The 20,184-nt window shown below is 43.9% G+C and overlaps 1 protein-coding gene across 5 annotated transcripts in view; it reads left to right on the forward strand.

Annotated features, from left to right (window-relative positions):
• Positions 1 to 20,184, forward strand: part of IQCH (IQ motif containing H) — an 83,365-nt gene that overhangs the window by 27,613 nt on the left and 35,568 nt on the right. For 4 of the 5 annotated variants that reach the window (XM_081171073.1, XM_081171070.1, XM_081171069.1 and 1 more), the window contains exons 11-14: positions 597 to 680; positions 5,183 to 5,358; positions 9,676 to 9,948; positions 15,378 to 15,569. In XM_081171073.1, coding sequence (XP_081027199.1) covers positions 597 to 680; positions 5,183 to 5,358; positions 9,676 to 9,948; positions 15,378 to 15,569 — 725 coding nt within the window. The remainder of the gene's footprint in view (positions 1 to 596; positions 681 to 5,182; positions 5,359 to 9,675; positions 9,949 to 15,377; positions 15,570 to 20,184) is intronic. The other variant, XM_081171071.1, reaches the window with a different exon arrangement.

A 20,184-nucleotide genomic window follows, 5' to 3' on the forward strand; every position in this document is an offset into this window, starting at 1 on the left:
CCTGCTCTGTTTAATGGAAGTATAATTTGCTGTAATTCACAGGAAAGAATTTTGACTGCCATATTCAGAAGGAATCCAAAGCAGTTTTATCACATTTCAGTTGGATTCAAAGCCCAGTGCAAGTTTGTGATCTTAAGTGTGCACAGTAATGTTTTCCATGCTTTCTTATTTATTATTTGGATTCTGTAGCTTCATCATGATGGTCTTCAGGTCTTTTTAGACAAAAATATATTATTTTAAGACTTTTCTGATGATTGCAGTACATAGTTGGACAACTTTTATACCAAATATCAACTTCATCTGTGGACAGGCTTTGTTCTAAGCAGTGAAGCTGCTACGAAACCTTGACATCAAAATTTCCTAGGTGAGACAAAGAACACAGCCATCCAAGTGTACAATCCTAGGTTTAAATTTGGGGCTGTAGCCAACTAAGTTTTATACAGAGCAGGCCAGTTGAAATTAATGGACCCAAGTTAGGCATATACATTAATTTCAATGGATCTACTCTGAGTATGACTAGCATTGGCTACAGCTCCATGTGTGGAGATCATTGCAAGTGCAATTTGCAGATAATGTGTTGTTGTGGCTTCTTTCAGGGTATGCACATTCTGTTCGAGAGGCAACTCCTGATTTCACTATTTATCAGGGGACACAGTTTGGAAGACTCTGTGAAATACGAGGTACAGACATGCTCCTACTTGTCATACATCCTTCAAGTTTCCCAAAAGAAAAAAGACCCGTTTCAGTTGGATACGTGTTTTCAAGCCAATGCAAGCAACCATTTGTTGCCACCAAAGACATATTATTCATTATAGTCACTTATGGACCACTTCCCATCAAGGATCCCAAAGCAGTTTATGGGGTACAATTCCAACTCTAAAGTCACCATGATGGGAATAGATTTAAGAGTAACCATTTTGCGATGGTTTTGGTTCTTCCTTGAAAGCTGATTCCAGACAGGGGTGTTGAGGCAATACTGTTTGGCACCTTGGCCTTTGGCTTATGGCAGGAATGGCCATGGCACCCACAAAGGCCTGCATTGGTGCCCTGAGGAAGGGACTCCCGAATTCGAGCTTTTGTGTTATTTTATAAAAAGTATCTAGTCCTCCTAGAAATAAGGCTATGAAGCAAAATGTGTGGGTACCCTTCCATGTGATTTCTGTAAACTTAGCCAGCCTGGCTGTTCCTACCTGTCAGAACTGAGTCAGAACTGTGATTGATAAGTAATTTGTTTGGACACCCAGCAATAGGAATCCCTGGGGTCCTAAAAAAGCACTTCCACGCTCCCCTTTACTGCACCTTCCCTCCTTCAGTCTAATTTTCTAGTAGCTTTTGGAATCCCCACCATTTGCTGTTCCTTTTCCCCTAGCAACCAGGACACATCTTTCCTGTTGTGGGTTTGTCTGAGATGAGGTACTCCCTAAAAGTTGTTTTCTGCAAATACTATTGCATAGTATGTGCAGGTGGGTGTTAAATAATCCCCTTCCGAAATGGCAAATGCAAAATGTGAAAACTTTGCAAAGAGGCTTAGGTATGTCTCCTATTGGGCAGGAGTTAATGTTCAAGCACTCATTAAGAATTCACTGTAAAGTTAACACGTAGTACAGTGGTATACATCACAATTTCAAAAGTGTTTGCATTTAATGACACTTGCTCCCTGCTAAGTGGGTGCAGAATAGCAGCTTAAATTAAGATTGGTATTGAGGGGCACAGTTCTTTTGTGCCTTTAACAGGTATATTTCCACAATCAGGACCAGAGACCGTGGCTTACTTCCCATAGTAAACATAAGGTTGCCCCTGGAGGGGCAGAAAGCAGCAATGGCTGTACTCCATCTAATTTTGTATTGTGTCATGCCCCCAATGTTGTGTTATATACCATGCCCCACGGCAGCTGTTTTGTGACTGATGCCCTTAGACTCTCAAGATCCAAAATATGCCCCCTGGTCTGAAAAAGATTGGCAACTTGTGCCTTTGCTGTGTCTGGGTTGGATTACTACAATGTAAATAAAACCGCATGAGGAATCTTTAGGTGCTTAAGTTGGTCCTGAAAGCCACCACCTAGCCATGGGATCACATTACACCAATCCTGCAATTTGCTTCCAGACACAATTCAAAGCATTACCCTTTGGCATATTACCCCGCTTCCATGGGAGTGGCCACCAAGACCACATAACACCTGTCTTGAAAGACCTACATTGGCTCCCAGTATGTTTCCGAGCACAATTCAAAGTGTTGGTGCTGACCTTTGAAGCCCTAAACAGCCTCGGTCCAGCATACATGAAGGAGCATCTCAACCCCCATCTTTCTACCCGGACACTGAGTTCCAGAGCCGAGGGCCTTCTGGCGGTTCCCTCTGTGAGAAGCCAAGTTACAGGGAACCAGGCAGAGGACCTTCTTGGTAGTGGCACCCACCCCGTGGAACGCCCTCCCACCAGATGTCAAAGAGAACAACAACTACCAGTCTTTTAGAAGACATCTGGAGGCAGCCCTGTTTAGGGAAGCTTTTAATGTTTGATGGATTACTGTATTTTAATATTTTGTTGGAAGCCGCCCAGAGTGGCTGGGGAAGCCCAGCCAGATGGGCAGGATATAAATAATAAAGTATTATTATTATCATTATTATTATCATTATCATCATCATGAATGTTCCCTAAGATAAGAAGGAGTGTCCCTTCTAGGGTTATTGACTATGCCCAGACTATGAAACTCATAAAGTGTGGTTAGCTCCATTCCTTTCTCTTTTTTTGCTAGTCATTCAAGACCTTTTTATTCTGGCAGACTTTTGTTGTATGTGGCTGATAATTATTTGTATGTCTTAGTTTTAATTGCTGATCCTGTTGCTTTTTTATTGTTTTATAAAATTGTAATTTTTAAATGTTCTCAGTGGTGGTTGTGCACCAGAAGGGTGGGGTAGAAATGTTTTAATAAATACATTTTCCAAAAAAAGTCAAATGTGGGTTCTCAGCATTATGCGGAAATGGAGCTATAAATAATTTCACAACAAGGTTTTCCTTTGAAGGGTTGCATGGAGGTGATCCCTTATTTAACGTATTCAAAAGGAAGTATTATAAGTGAATAGGAGACAACAAGGGACATGAACTGAACTGGGAAGGGTCCCCTGTGTGGCAGCCCTTCCTTAAGCAAAGGAACAAAGAATATTAATTTGTCAATGGGCAACTTTTCTGGCTCCCCAGAATGACATACTTTACATGATTCATTTATATTTCAGCATCATTATTATTTCATAAATGCCATTTAGCGAATTTTGCACAAAAATGTATTAGTTCTGAAAATTTACAGGAGTCTAAAATAATCACTTAATTGCCTTTATATATTATGAAGGCACTAATGTTGTTTTGTCCTCAGTGCGGTTCTTTTATGTGGTAGTGTTTATTTTAGGAAAGATTTGTTACTTCTGAATGAATGGGAAAGTTGCAGGCACCATGTCACACTACCACTTGGAAGGCTTGCGGCTCCTTCTATTAAAAACCTCCTTCCCCCTCTTAGTTTATTGCATCTGTCTCCCACCTTTCCCCAAGGAGCTTCCTGGGAGATATTAAAAGACTGCTTTCTTGAATTCCCACTTGGGTTACATGTGTATTTGGGCTGTCCCTCCAAAATGTATCTGCACCTGGGCAAAGGATAGCTTCAAATCAGCAACACAGCAGTCCACAGCATGAAGGAAATATCAGGATGTGAAATGGAGTAATTGGGGGGAAGGAAATGTGATTATTTCAGTTATATGTCCTTGAGACTTACGCTACAGTAAGAGACCCTTAGATTTTGCCAAAAGCTTCACAGAAAACATTTTGAGGAGGATCTAGAGGAAGTGAGAAGTAACATCACCAAGGCATATTAGAAGCATTTCCCAATATCCATGGCAGCAGAGGAGGAAGGGTGGGGTCATTCCAGGGTGCAGGTGGAAGCTGGAGCTGGGGGAGTAAAGGTCACAGGCAGAGATTTAGAGACCTATGAGAGCAGAGAGAAGGGAAGGCCATGAACACTGTTCTAAGCCATGAACTGAAGACTGGTGGTTCAGCAAGTGGTGACAGCAGTGGGAAACAAACAAAAAATTCAAGGCAAAGAAGGCAGCATTTCTAGCACACAGTAGCTAGATTGGAGGAGTGTTTTGTGACTCACCTCTGGGAAAGATTTTATTGGCTTCTCCATGAGTGGAGAGAACACGAAAACTCAGGAGGCAAATTGGGGAAGATGTTTTTTGGTAAGTCATATGCCTCTCTCTCCCAACAGTGTAATACCTTTTCAATGTCAAAGTGTGTACAGAGACTAACTAGTTATCCGCACATTTCCACTGTGAAATCTAGTTTGGCTTTAATATAATACAGCAGGAACATAAGAAGAGACCTGCTGGATCAGGCTAAATATCCCTCTAGGCCATCTAGATGTCCATGGGAAGCTTGCAAACAGAACCTGATAGCAAAAGCATTCTCCCCACTTGTGGTTCCCAGCATCTGGTATTCAGAGATATACTACCTCTGACAGTGGAAGTAGACAGCATAGCCATCCTAAGTGAGTGGCCACTGATAGCCTTAGTTGTTGTTTAGTCGTTTAGTTGTGTCCGACTCTTCATGACCCCATGGACCAGAGCACGCCAGGCACTCCTATCTTCCACTACCTCCCGCAGTTTGGTCAGAACTGATAGCCTTATCCTCCATGAATTTGTATAATCCCCTTTTAATGTCAGGTGTGACTCCCTGGGGAGAGCATTCCGCTGTCAGGGAACCACCACTAAAAAGGCTGTTCTTGTGTTGCCACCTGCTAGCCTTAGAAGGGGCACACAAAAAAGAGCCTCAGATGATGACTGCAAGGTCTAAGTAGGTTCATTCAGGTTTTTAATAGCAGATGTTTTCAAAGCCATGCACAATTCCCATCCATATTAAAACAGGTCATTCAGCTAAGTCTCCCTTGCAACACTTCTGAACTTCTAGCCAACAATCCCACACTTTGTGTTTTGTGGGCTTGGTTCTGAAAACTGGCTGGTTTGTTCTACTTTATTCAGAGAGAGAGAGAGATTGGAGCAGAGGTGTGTGTGCACACATGTGCAAAGATACAGATATTTGTAAAATAAATAAAGGGGTTATGAAAAGTAATACTGGCAAGCAAAGTTACCTTTCTACCAATAATTAACAGTGAGTCTCCTGTTCATTTGTTTGTCTTTAAGATCCTAATGTGGACGTCATCTACATTTGCCCCTACCCACTGAGCGATGAGATGCTGCACTATTACAATACGTTTTTGGGTCTGCAGCCAGCTGTTATATCTGGAAGCCCTAAGGACATTGGTGACCTGCAGGACAGGTTCAAAATCCTCACCCCTGAAGCCATAAACAGCTTCCCTGTGAGTTTGTGTCTTCTAATTACTACAGCTAGGGGGAATGCCGTAAAATTAAATTGGAAATTTTATAACTTGCAACGCTCTGGTAGCCGTCAGTGAAATATTATTGCAAGTTTTAAGAGCTTCACAGATTAAGTGACTAGTTAAGACTGTTGGAAATATCCTGGTTTAGCTTTGCAGGCTGAAAGTTGAGCTGAGCTCAGCCCTTCTCCACTGGTCCCTGCCCAACGCCTGGCCTCATCTAGATCTCTGAACTTAAAGAGATTTATAATGCAATGGAAAACAAAGTACTCAGAATGCCTTCTGCTGCTCTGAGCTTCCATCTCTGCAGCTGCGCAGACAGTGGGTCCCCTCCCTCCCTTCTCTCTAGCTTTTTATTGTGGCAAAATCCAATTTAAGACTCTCTTTTTTCCCCTTGGATCGTTTAATGTCTTTAATTGAGGGGTGTTGGATATCTTGGTTGTTTTGAACCCATCTAGTTGGTTTTAATTCTCTAGAATTCACTCTGAAAGGAAACTGCCACCCCCACCCCATTCTTCTGCCCCTCCAACTACTGTACCCTTGCATTGTTGAAGACCTTTTGATAATGCTGCAATGCAGTAAAGCTCATTTATGACAGGGTGTGTTTGGATGCTCCTTGGATCATCTTGAACTCACCGAGCCTCAGCTGTAAGTTGGTGATCTTGGCTATATCATCAACTACAGTCATTTGTCCCTTCCCCATTTTGTTTGTTTGTTTTTAATATTAAAAAACCCTTTCACTGCAAGATCACTGCTGCTGGGTAATTATTTGTACTATAAAACTATGATGCCGCACCATACGAGAACAGTAATCGCAACATGCAAATTTGTTGGCTCTTAAATTTTGACCTATTATAAACATATTCTTTCAGTTCAGCCAATCCATGCTTTTCATACAGTTAAGTCATTCCCTTAGTTCAGTCCAAACAGCCTCCAGTTTATCAGCCTCAGTCTCGCAAAGCATTTCGGTGCACAGTGACCTTAAGGATGTTACCGACACCAATGGGCTTCTCACCATCATAAAAGTAGGCAAAAGTCTATGTTCACATGTATATATATTTGGAGGACAAAGGGTGAATGTTGAATACCTTGCACAAGTGGGACGTGGATTCTTTGTAATACAGGCACAGTCCATTGTACTGAAGTTTTAATTGCATATTTCAATCGGGCGTACTTAAGGGTGAGAATTGTGGAGGTGGGCAGCAGTCTTCAGCTCCATATATGGAAATACATCATTAGCAGTTAATCTGCTGCACAGAGGCCCACAAAGTAAGAGGTTTGAAAAGCAGATAGACCCAGTTTTCTTTGAAGCTGGGGGTGGGGGGTGGAATCCATAAAACCTAGCAGCTAGTTCTGCATGCCTGAAAGGACTTTGGGCGTGGATTTCTCAGACAACAGCCCCTGATGCCACAGGAAAAAGCACTTTGGAAAGTTTGGAAACTTTCAAAGGTGTGTTGTGATATGAGGGCTGCTGTTCTAAAGAAAAATGTAAAACAACAACACAGAAGGTTATAGTATCCAGTTAAGTCACCCACTCAGATCAGCAGACTTATGTCATGCATGACTGTGGCCATGACAGTGGGGATGTTTAGACCAGTGGTCGGCAAGGTATACCTCTCCTAGGTCGGTTCACTCCAGCAGAGATCCCTCCATGGGCCGGATCGTGCGCACACATGACTGCGTGCACCCACGATTTCCAGCGTCTTCATCTGTGCAGACACAATTTCTGGCGCATGAGCAGACGCGATTTCTAGCACCGCAGAAGCGAGTCCCTGCGCCGCGCTGCGACGGTTTAGCACAGCATGTGGGGACTTGCCAAGCGGGCCGCTCGGTTCAGGAGCGGCTCGTAGGCTGGTTAAATGAACCCCGTGGGCTGCTTGTGGCCCATGACCCCTGGTTTAGACTTTATGACATTAAGCTCTTCCCAGTGCAGTTCTAAGGTTTAAATGGGTAGGAGTCGGAGATGAGTTTGTGCACAACTTTCATTCATTCCTTCTAAACTCTGAGGGCTGGCCACTCCTCTGAGAAAGACCACATGGCCATGGCCATTGCATGCACACACACATGCAGAAAGGCGGGCAGACACACTCTCACGCACATTCAGGCAGCTGGCAGACATACACACACTCAGTTGGTAGTTGGGAGGGGCAGCATACAGATAGGCAGACACACACATGCTTAGCAGACCAGTGGGGGAAAGCAGGCAGGGAGATGTATGCACACACCTTGACAGGTGAACAGCATACTTTCCAGCATTTTTGCTCCCCATGGCAGCCCTGAGGAAGGAGGCTGTTCTCCTGCCCTAACACTATAATGTGTGGGGATGTTGACCGCAAATCAATTCAAGGCTCTTTCTATGTTGCAAAGGAACCTCTTTTCTATCAAGTGCAGTGTTATTGCAAGGTCTTAGGGGTTTTGAAAAACAAAGTTTCCGCCTTGTTTTCTGAGCTCTAAGACACACCAATGGGAGAAAGGGTGCCCCTTTGCAGGGCAAATAGAGGCAAAGGTGCCCATTTCTTTGAGAACTGATAGGGCCCCTACAGCACCACATCAGGAACACGATAGCACCACAGCGGGGGACAACTCCAGACATTGAAATAATTTTTTAATTCCAAATTATGAGGAACTTAGCCAACAAAAAAGTCTTGGCATGGTGGATCTGGGCTACAGGTTACCCACCCCTGCTCTGAAAGGAAGTTTTAGAAGAGATTAATCTCTTCTGTGGACAGCAGGATTCCTATATGCTAGATTCATATATCAAAGTTTTAAAAATCTAGTAAAGTCTTAGGGCTCTTCTCACATTACATAGAGACAATCCGCGCTTGCCAATTCAGCTCACCATTAAGAGGAAACTGCAGCTCAGCACCATTCCTTGATAAATGTGGTGGCACATACAGGCACCCCCCCACACACACACACTTGCAAGCGATCGACTCACATGCTTCTATGTATACGCATGGCACCGGAAAATAGTTAAGTAATGCAATACTAACATGAAATGGACGCGGGTGGTGCTGTGGGTAAAACCTCAGTGCCTAGGACTTGCCAATCGTATGGTCAGCGGTTCGAATCCCCGCGGCGAGGTGAGCTCCCGTCATTCGGTCCCAGCTCCTGCCCACCTAGCAGTTCGAAAGCACTCTTAAGTGCAAGTAGATAAATAGGTACCGCGTTATAGCGGGAAGGTAAACGGCGTTTCCATGTGCTGCGCTGGTGCTGGCTCGCCAGCTGCAGCTTCGTCACGCTGGCCACATGACCCGGAAGTGTCTTCGGACGGCGCCGGCTCACAGCCTCTAGAGCAAGATGAGCACGCAACCCTAGAGTCGGACACGACTGGCCCGTACGGGCAGGGGTACCTTTACCTTTTTAACATGAAATGGCAGGAGAGAGCTGGGAGGTCCTCATGGCTCGCAAGGAGGACCTCCCCAGAACCCAAAGTCCAGAAAAAAAGACTGCAAAATGGCACACGGGAACTCTCAGTGCTGCTGAGCTACTCCTCTCAACAGCTGTTGGGTAGGAAGCTGTATTTCAGTGGGCTCCCCTCTAACACACATTTCTGCGCAGGGGCCCAGACTGTAACCCCCCTGCGTAAGTGGGGAGTCTCCTGTATTTGCAAGCACAATATTTGTGACCTTCACATGTCACATTTTCTTACGTGTACAGCTAAATCTGTAACGTGCAAAGCAGCCGTGACTTGTATCTTCCAATGTGTTTCTAACTAGTTGTCCTCCTTCTGCATTTGACCAGGATTATAATTACAATAAGGACTTTGTGAGGCTAATGAAAAGGTGTTTATCCCACAGAACGGCATGTGATCTGCAAAGGTGTTTTGTAACTTGAAAATGTTTTGTTTTGAAAGAACCGTTTAAGATGCTGCTCCTCATAAAGTGAAATATTGCCCAGCTGTGGGAGTGGGTCTTCTTCATTTTTTTGTATTGATTTCTCCCCCCTGACGCAGTAGAGTCAACCCGTGCCAGAAGTGTTGAGATGAATCACCGTTATCCAAAGGCCGCAAGCCTGTCTTCCAAGTGACAGAAGGAGAATTCCGTGTGGATCAAATAAATACAGATGTGTAGTAATTAGTTCTATTCCCAGCGAGCCCATTTCCGACACACTAAAGATGTGAGCGATTATGGAGCCTCACCCCAACAGCTTTTATCAATTTAAACTGCTACGCTACAGGATAGGTCATAACCCAGCCTGCTATTAATAATGTATTTATTGCACTCAACATTATAAATTAGCTCCGCGGAAGAAAGCGAAGGAGCACCTCTTAACGAGACTAATGTGATCTTCATACAGAACCGCCCCATGTCCCTGGCTACCTTCTTGAAGTACAGCCCCAAGACCATCAAAAGGATCAAGAAGCTGATCCAGGGCACAGACGCCTACATTGTCGGAGGGCTTCTAAGCCAAGATGACCTGGCAGTGGCTGATGAGCTGAATGTGCCCATTTTAGGTCCCACCCCGGAAGTAGCTCAGCTCTACAGTTCCAAGTCAGGAAGCAAAAGGGTGTTTGCAGCTGCTTGTGTGCCAGTACCCCCAGGGCATTATGACATCTACAGCAGGCAGCAGGTAAGACTGGTGGCACTTTTGGTGACTGGGAGAACCTGGACCATTCAAAAATCTGGTTGTCCCCAGTCAAATCTTACTTTGAAGGTGAAGTCTTCACTCACACCAAGGGATCATAAGGACTGAGTCCTGGAAACTGTTTTCAGTGCCAGGGACCAGCCCTAGGATTTATGAGTGGGATATTAATGTCTTTGCCAGTGAGCTTTATTTTATTTATTATTCCATTATCTTATCTTACCCTACCCTACCCTATCCATTTATATCCCACCTTTCCTCTATGGAGCTCAGGGTAGCATAAATGGTTCTCCCCCTCCCTATTTTATTCTCACAACCTCCATGTGAGGTAGATTATCTATTTATTTGTTTGTTTGTTTGTTTGTTTGTTACCTGCTCTTCACTGTAAGATTACACTGAGAAACCCATGGTCACCCAATGAACTTCATGACTGAGTGGAGGTTTGAACCCCTGGTCTCCTAGATCCTAGTCTGACACTTTAACCACTGCACCACATTGCCTCCTTATGGCTGAATGAAGATTTTAACTCTGGTCTTGCTGGCCCATGTCCAACCGTTGCTACATTACAAATCTTGAACCTCTCGCACGACTTCAATTAGACCAGTCTGGCTTGTGAATTAGAGCCTGGCACCTTTTTATTGCTGAACACATTTATTTGGAAGTCAGTTCTTTGGAAATTCACGGGATGTTCTTTCAAGTATCTGTGCTTAGGATTGGGGTAGCCGTTGCCAATTGCTAGTGTTTGCATTAGCATCAGTCTGCACAACAGCTTTCAGTAAATTTCCTGAACTGTGCCCCAGCTCATACATATGAATAGGGTTGTGCTAACCAATTAAAACATAAGTGCCCGGGGGGGGGGGGCAGCTCCAAGTAACTAACCAGATGTTTGAGGCAATTGCAAGTGCAATTCCTCAACCTGCATGTGGGGAAGCTGCTTCAACCAAAACTGCTTCCACCATGCAGCTGCCTCTATATGGTACCATTTTGATCAGTTTCCACAACATAGTTTGCTTTTGAGAACTGGGCCTCCAAAGAAAAGGTGCAGCCACTAAGAAGGCTTGCTTGCTCGCAGCCTCCATGTATTGAACCTCCTTCCCATTTTCTATTTTTTTTATAAGATATTTATTAAAGTTTCAGAAATAAAAAAAGAAGTTACAATAGTAATAATAAGAAAAAGAAAAAAAAGAATAAAAGAAGAATAAAAAAAGAAAAAGAGAGTACAAAGTACGAAAAAAGTAAAAACAATTAAAAACAAATCAATCTTTCCATATCTTGTCTTTCATTCACTTGTTTCCCTGACCTCCTCACACCTCCCTTTTTTGTATTCCAGTTCAGTAAGTTAATTCAGCAAATCCTTTCCCTCTTTGTTTTTATCTTAAACCTTTGTCTTAATATGTAATAACTGTATATTCTCATCTGTTAACAGTCCATTTTTACATACTCCTTATAACATTGCTGCTAAAAAACCCTTAACTTCATTCCAACATCATTCTAACATTCATTAATTTTACAGTATTTCTGTAGATAGTCTTTAAATTTCTTCCAATCTTCTTCCACCGACTCTTCTCCCTGGTCTCGGATTCTGCCAGTCATTTCCGCCAGTTCCATATAGTCCATCACCTTCACCTGCCATTCTTCCAGGGTGGGTAGATCTTGTGTCTTCCAGTACTTTGCAATGAGAATTCTTGCTTCTGTTGTGGCATACATAAAGAGAATTCTATCCTTCTTTGGCACCAATTGGTCGATAATGCCCAGGAGAAAGGCCTCTGGTTTCTTCAGGAAGGTATATTTAAATACCTTTTTCATTTTGTTATAAATCATCTCCCAGAAAGCCTTAATCCTTGGGCACGTCCACCAAAGGTGAAAGAATGTACCGTATTTTTCGCTCTATAGGACGCACTTTTTCCCCTTCAAAAATGAAGGGGGAATGTGTGTGCGTCCTATGGAGCGAAGAAGCCATAACCCCGTGACCATCTCCCGGCTGGAGAGGTGGCGCGCGGCTATGGCAGGAGCCTCTTTAGCCGCACACCACTTCTCCAGCTGGGAGAGGGTCGCGAGGGGCTTCTTTAGCTAAACAAGCCCCCCGAGACCCTCTCCCGGCTGGAGAGGTGACGCGCGACTATGGCAGGAGCCTCTTTAGCCGCGCGCGCGCTCTCCCGGCTGGAGAGGTGGTGCGCGGCTAAAGAGGCTCCTGCCATAGTCGCGCGTCACCTCTCCAGCTGGGAGAGCGCGCGCGCGGCTAAAGCAGCCCCCAGCGACCCTCTCCCAGCTGGGAGAGCGCCGCGCGGCAAAAGAGGCTACTGCCGTAGTCGCGCGTCACCTCTCCAGCTGGGAGAGGGTCGCGGGGGGCTGCTTTAGCCGCGCGCGCGCTCTCCCAGCTGGAGAGGTGACTCGCGACTATGGCAGAAGTCTCTTTAGCCGCGCACCACCTCTCCGGCAAGGAGAGCACGCGCGCGGCTAAAGCAGCCCCCCGCGACCCTCTCCCAGCTGGAGAGGTGACGCGCGACTACGGCAGGAGCCTCTATAGCTGTGTGTCACCTCTCCAGCCTGGGGACCACGCGGGGGGCTATGGCAGGAGCCTCGCCGCTGCGCGCCTTTCCCCGCTCCCCGACCTGCTTTTTGGGGCTGGTGGTGGGCTTCCTCCTGCCAGCCCCAAAGAGCAGGTCGAAAGGAACCTGAAGCCTGGAGAGCGAGAGGGGTCGGTGGGCACCGACCCCTTTCGCTCTCCAGGCTTCCAAGGTAGCCGCCTGAAGGTGACTGAACGCACCTTAAACGGCACCTTGTTTTAGAGGGGGGAAACAAGAGGGGGGAAATTCTCCCCCTCTCCGCGCAGCGCCTCCTGCCGCTTCGCTGAAATTTTTTTCCTTGTTTTCCCCCCTCTAAAACAAGGTGCGTCCTATTGTCCGGTGCGTCCTATAGAGCGAAAAATACGGTACCTTCAGTTTCTTTGCATTTCCAACATTTATTATCGGGCAAATGATAAATTTTTGCAAGCTTGACTGGGGTCATGTACCACCTGTATATCATTTATATAATATTCTCTCTTAAGGCATTACATGCCGTGAACTTCATACCTGTGGTCCATAACTGTTCCCAGTCAGCCATCATAATGTTATGTCCAACATCTTGTGCCCATTTAATCATAGCAGATTTCACCGTTTCATCTTGAGTATTCCATTTCAACAGCAAGTTATACATTCTTGACAAATTCTTAACTTTAGGATCTAACAGTTCTGTTTCCAGTTTTGATTTTTCCACCTGGAAGCCAATTTTCTTATCCAAATTGTATGCCTCCATTATTTGATAATAGTGAAGCCAATCTCGCACTTTGTTTTTTAATTTTTCAAAGCTCTGCAATTTCAATTTATCTCCCTCTTGTTCCAGAATTTCCCAATATTTCGGCCCGGGGGTCTCCTTCCCATTTTCTAGAGGAGAATTTCCCAGATGCCATGGCCAGGTTCGGCCGTGTGCAGCCATAACTGAATCCAGTTATGGTCTGATTCAGGCTCAAACTGAAAGCAGGAGCCTGAAGTGCAGCAGAGAGCTTATGCTCTGTTGAACAGGTAACGCTAGATGAAAGGGATCTGAGCATTTTATGCCTGCCGCCAGGCATACTCCTGCCTGTCAGTCTTGGAGATCAATGTTGCATAGTCATCTTCTGTTTATATCTAGCAGTCAAAGGCAAGACAATGTCTTGGGATGTAGGAATACTCCCAGAATTCACCTGAGTTCACACCAATTAGCAAAGCCAAGTTAGCAAAGAGCTAAAGACAATGGGAACTCAGTAAGTGCATACTGATGGAGCATATGAGTGTTCTGGGGCATCAACCATGATTGCTAAATAATTGTAAGCGAACCATGCACCAGGGATGGAGAACTTGTGGCTCTCCAGCTGTTGATGAACTACAGCGTGTGCCAGCATGGCCAGTGGTCAGGGATGATGGGAGCTGTAGTCCAACAACCTCTGGTGACCACAGGCTTTCCATCCCTGTTATGCATGAATGCAAATTGCACCACCAAATTACTTGACAAACATGGATCAAATCTGATGCAAGCCATTGTTCTTTAATGTGGGGCCACTTCATGGTGGCTTCCAAGTCTTGAAACACTCAGGAGTATCAGTAGCTATGAAAATTTATTTCAGCACTCACTCCTAATTTGGTTCATGTAAACGTTCCCTGGACAGTTCTGAACACAGAAAGCTCCTTGGAAACAAGAACACTGCCTCTTTGTGTTGCAATTTGAAAATCACACCCTGTTTTATATCTTCCAAGGGCAAGAATCAATAGTTCTTTGCTTGTCATTGATATGAATCATTATGATTTTGGGGAGGTTGTGATTACTCTTTGATTTATGAATGCTGCTGGTTTTCAGAAGAGCCATTTTAAACAATGGCTTGTAAATAACGAAAGATAACCAAATCTATTGCATATTCCAGATGGCAGATAGAGCACATCACCAGTGCTCAGAATGAGGTTGCATTTGCACCCTCATTGGGTGGGACATTGATGGCAGGTGGGGTACAATTCATAACAGAATTGTAAGAATTCAGTTTGCTTACAGAGACAACACCTGCACACTGACCATTTCTAGGGGTCAGAGATCCTCAGCAGAGTGGCTGCATCCCTTAACCATGCACTAAATGCAGAAGCAGATGGCAGAAGGTCAACTCGTAGCCAAAATGAACCACAACATTACAAATCTCACAGGCTTAGACTTGCCCCAAGTGTTGGCTTTAATATTGCTTCTCTATAAATGGTACCCTCCAAACCATCGTACACATTAGCTCTCCTTTCAATTTGTTTCAGATTGTTTTTGTTACAGCAGGAAATATTGATGCGAGGCGTTAAATAATCAAAGGAAGATGACAATAATTTAAGGCACAGTTCAATTTTCACTTAAAGATACCTCATAACTCTTTCTGTTGGTGCAATCTTTACAATACTATCAATCCATTTCATTTCTGTAGGGGAGTCGTCAACAGAAAACCCATTTATTGGGCTTTCAAAAGCAACAAATAACGGGACACAGAGCAAACAAATAATAATTCCATTTGTGATTGAAGTTCAAATAATAAAAAGTGCTTTGGAAGGCTGTTGTAACAAATACTTCTTGAGCCATTCTATTCTGCAGTTACAGTCAAACCCACCAACAATGAAGCCTCAAGATAGAAAAGGGTATTTTTAGAACCATCTAGTTTAAAAAAGGATAAATAATATAAAGCTCAAGTACAGTCTTCGTTGTCATTACACAAATACAGTGTTTTGTGGGCTTTTCCTCCCTGCTCAAACTGTCCCTGTAGTCTCACCTGCGTCTTATACATCTGTAAGAAAATGAGGCGATCAGTTTCAGGTAGAGAGTGGCTAAGATGACATCCATTTGGATTTAACTGAAAACCTTATGTGTGTGTTTCCTAGATGCTTGAAGCCATCAGTCAGCTGATAATTGACTACCCAGAAGTGAAACGCTGGGTGTTCAAAGTGGACAGCGACTTTGGGGGAAATGGCACAGCATTCTGTGACATCTCCGAGCACCTCAAATGCTACCCCTGGCTTCAGAGGGAGATTCGTAGATACGGCCCTGAGATATGGAAGTTGCAGTGGGCACAAGTAAGTCCATCAGTCATTTTCAGGTGACTTTCATTTTTGAAGTTTACCCAGTGCCTCCTGGAGTTCATATTTTATTTGCAATAGGAGAAGCTGAGCTATTTTGAAGGTGTCAACATAGCCTCAGAAGGTAAAGGTACCTGGCACATTGCAGGTCTTAGGAGTTCCAAGGGGAGAGAGGCACCTAAACTGTCCTGTATGAAATTGAGAACACTTGTTAAAAATTCATTGCCAGTTAATTTGGGGGCATAGTTGCTTAGGACTTTAAAGGTAAAAGCTGGCATGGACAAGTTACTTTTTATCTTAGTAAAATCTTCACTGGGGTCATTTCAGTGTAGTATGTATTGTAACATGCCTTTGGGACAGGATGAATATACATAAGACCAATCATTGTTCATTTTATCAAAGACACCCATGAGTTACCTTCCTTCCCATCTGTTCTCTTAACTGAAGCACCTTAACCTATTTTATATTCTCTTCATGAGAAAAGCATCCCATTCTAGCCATGAACCACAGTGTGCAGTCACTTTCACATTCTCTTTCTTTGGATTAGTGGCTGTTGCTACACTCCAGATTGTCTCTGCAAAGCACATTTTCATTAGGCTTACCCCACCTTGTGTATATCTGGGGTGTTGCAGTGGTTTTCATACTCATGGCTTCTTGAAACTAATCAGGCTTTAGAAGTTCATTCTGTTCTGCGCTTTCTTATTGCCAAGCTTGGGCCAGAATAATCTCTTGCATATTCCCACATAAAACCACAAGAACATAACAGGAGTTTGCTGGATCAGCCCAATGGCCCATCTATTCCAGCACCTTGTTCGCATGGTCGCAAGCCAGAACTCTCCCTTCATGCCATTTTTTATTTAGTCTGGGTGCACTCCTGGATCCAACAATGCTACTGGAGGCTCAAGTAGTCTCCGTGACAAGGAGTGCCTGTTTCCAGCTGTGGCTGGTTTGACAGCTATGATTTCCTCTTGGTCAGAGATGACTTGGCCACTGAGCTCCATGCTTTGATAACTTCTAGATTGAATTATTGCAATACTCTCAACATGGGGCTGCCATTGAAGATGATTCAGAAGCTTCAACATGTGCAAAATTCAGCAGCCAGATTACTGGCCAGGGTTCCATTTAGAGCTCATGTAATTCCTATTTTGAAACAGCTGCACTATTTGCTAATTTAAGGGGCTCACATTGGTGTTTACAGCCATGAACAACTTAGGCTCCAAATATCTGAAAGACCACCGCCTTCACTTCTTATGCTTTCAGGTGTTGAGATCAACAGAGAGGGCCCTCTTGGTAAGTTCCATTGCCCTCAGAAGTTTGGGGAATGGTAGCCTAGAAGAGGGCCTTCTCTGTGGTAGTCCCTACATTGTAGAACTCTGTTCTCACAGAGGTGTGCCTAATGTTTTCATCACATAGTTCTGTAGTATGCTGAAGACAATACCTCTTTACCCTAGTCTTTGACAGTTAATTTTTATTTTTAATTTTTTGGTATTTCTTCTGTTTAGGTTAATCAACCTGGTGATCCTTTTGCTTCAAATTATTTGTGTTTTCTATAATTGTATACAAACTGTTTAGCTTCCTTTATTTACTTTTCTTTTTACTTGTATTGCTGCAACCCACTTTGGGACTTTCTGGTGAAGGGCAGGTGAGAAATCTTACATGTTGGTGTAATGAATTGCTTTGCTGAAAACGTGTAGCCCCAAACTGAGAAGTCTCTAAACTAAAAACATCCAGTTAAAATCCATTTAGGAACAGAGATAAAACAAAGGTTAAATAACTTGTTTCACCTTGATCTACAGGTCTCTGTGTATGATCCGATGCACTCACAGATCTTTTACAGGCTAAATAGGGGCTCCCATTCATTTCAATGGGGCAATAATTTGCATCTTAGGCTTCCCATTTGCTTCCACCATTAGAATGAATGAGGGGTGATTATAGGCAGGGTTATTGGCTTGCAAAACCAAGGTTCCATGCTCATAATCTATTGGGCTGTGGTGCCAGACAGGTGATTGAGTTACTGCAACTATGATGTAGTGCACTTGAGAGCATGCACATAACGGAAGGTGAGAAGGGGGAGGGTGCCAAATAAATACTTAGGGTGCCAAATTTTGTCCTCACTCAGGGCACCATATTACCAGGGTTACCCCTGCTGCTGGATCAGGCTAGTAGCCCATCTAGTTCTAAGAGTAGCCACGTGGTTGCCTGCAAGCAGGACCTTAGTGCAACAGTGTTATCCCCTCCTGTAGTTTTCAAAACTAATATTCAGAAGCATACTTGTTGCAACCTATTCATTTTGACACTACACCCCAGTGTGAATTGTGCATTTATGATGATTTGTACTCAGATGATGGTTTCAGAGCAATTATGCATGATCCTCAATAATGTTCATATCATCAAAAGTTTCAACGTGGTCATACTGCTTTATTTCCAAACAATGTTGGTCTCCTGCTGAAATCCTATAACCTTTTTCTACCACAGTTTGTGTGGGGGGTTTTTTTTGGGGGGGGGGGTTGTCCCACTTGTGTTGCTAGACACTGGCAGAGGAAGAGGAGTGTTTGGGGGAGTGCCATGCCCCAGCAGCTGGGCACCACGCCCCCAGGACACGTGCCAGCCCCACCCCTGCCTGCTCTCCAACCCCCCCCCCCAGTGCCGGAGCATGAAGCTCCGCCACTGTTGCTAGAGTGCTGCCATCAGCAACAAATAATGCAGTAACATTGGGGAGGCATTGGGGAGCAACTAATAAAGCTGAATGGTGTGTAGATGATCTAGTACAGGCTTCCTCAACCTACAACCTCAACCTGAGACTACAATTCCCATCATCCCTGACCACTGGTCCTGCTAGCTAGGGATCATGGGAGTTGTAAGCCAAAAACATCTGGAGGGCCGAGGTTGAGGAAGCTTGATCTAGTACAAACACACCACAAATGCACTATTGTTGTGCATCAGTGCCATGTTGCAGGATATGCCCGCACAAAAAACAACAGTCTGGAGTGGGCCTGAGTGCCCTGTTATGCTGCATTTGACCCATTGGTGTTATTCCCGTGAAGTGTCACAGTACACATATAATAGGGAGAAAGACTGCAAGCAATTTGATCAAACTCCTTGAGAGCATCTCCCCTCCCCGTTCCAAATAATATATCACCATTTCTCACCTTTTAGATCTCAGCCCTGGCTTTTCAACAGCACCAGTCTTTCATATTTAGAAACGAATTGCAGTCTCCATTGAATGTTTCCACTGAGTGCAGAGGATTAGAATCCTCCTTTGTTACTGAATGCTCTTGTAATGCTCCTGCATTTAGACATCAAAGCATTAGTTTATGAGCACAGGCATGCTTTAATGTCCTATTACAGTATGGAGACCTGCTTTCGATAATGAAGACATTGTGTCATCGACTTAAGCTGCCACGTTACCAAACATATGCTGGCAGGTTATTAAAAAATTCAGCTTTGTGATGAAAGACTATCCTGCAGGCTAGGAGTACATGGCAAAAGACTCTCCATTCTGGTAGAGTTATTAGAAACGAGAATATGACTCTAAGCACTAAATTATGTTAATACTTACAAATAGCATCATTTGCATAGCGGTTTATGATACGATCCCAAGGTTTTTCCTTCATTGGTATGTAGTAGGGCAACCGATTAAACATAATGTGGTTTACCGGAGTTTATACTGAGTGTCTATTCCATGTAAAAGTGGAGTCTTAATTGTTGGATCCTCCAGACCAGGATGTTGACCATTCCATTCAGGACATACAGTCATCACAGTAATCTCCTCTGAAACTTTCTGTGGGTTCAAGAGAAATCCTGAGGATGTTAGTGGTTTAAGAGCTTATTTGGCAATTTGAATCATCTCCAGTCAAGTCAACACACTCCCCAATGCTTGTGCCCTCAGATCAACACACATAACCAGCCATTCTAAAGACTGACGTGTAGTTAAAAAACATCAATAATTTTCCTACCAACTACTGGTTGACTAACTTTTAGTTGAGCTATACATCTCCACCCCTTAAGCTCTCAAGTGGCATTAATGGGATTGCACATCACAAAGCACCTGGACACAAGGAAGGTCATCCCATTTCTTGAAAAAACAACACAAAGCTATAGTCTGTGGAAAGCTGTGCATCTTTTGTCATGGAAGATGTTTTGAGAAGAACTAGGAGCTGAAGAAACTGGCACCCCACCAGCAAATGTTTGAAAGAAGCAGCGAGGTGTGTGCGATGGCCATCACTTCCACGCCCTGTTTGTGATGTTCCAAAGGGTCCATTGGACCATCTGCTTCTGGAAACCATGTTGACCAGATAGACCCTGGGCTCAGATCCAGCAAGACATTTCTTATGGTGTTTTTTATGGTGTTGAAAGTGCTTGTTATTTCATTATCAGGACCTAGATCATTAAAATATGCCTTGTAAACCTTTGTTTGACCACTTTTCTTTTTTCTTTTTAAAATATTTTTTATTAACTGGCCAATCACATCAAATTAAATCATATCACATAAATTCCAAATTACAAAGCCGAATTTTAAATTTTGTTGGGGGGACCCATATTTCAAGATCTGAAGGGGGATTCTAATCATCTTCTTGCTGCTGCGTTAATGTCCCAATCAGTCCAAATCAGT

The sequence above is a fragment of the Podarcis bocagei genome (genome assembly GCF_964188305.1).
Source record: "Podarcis bocagei genome assembly, chromosome: 14".
Taxonomy (NCBI): Eukaryota; Metazoa; Chordata; class Lepidosauria; order Squamata; family Lacertidae; genus Podarcis; species Podarcis bocagei.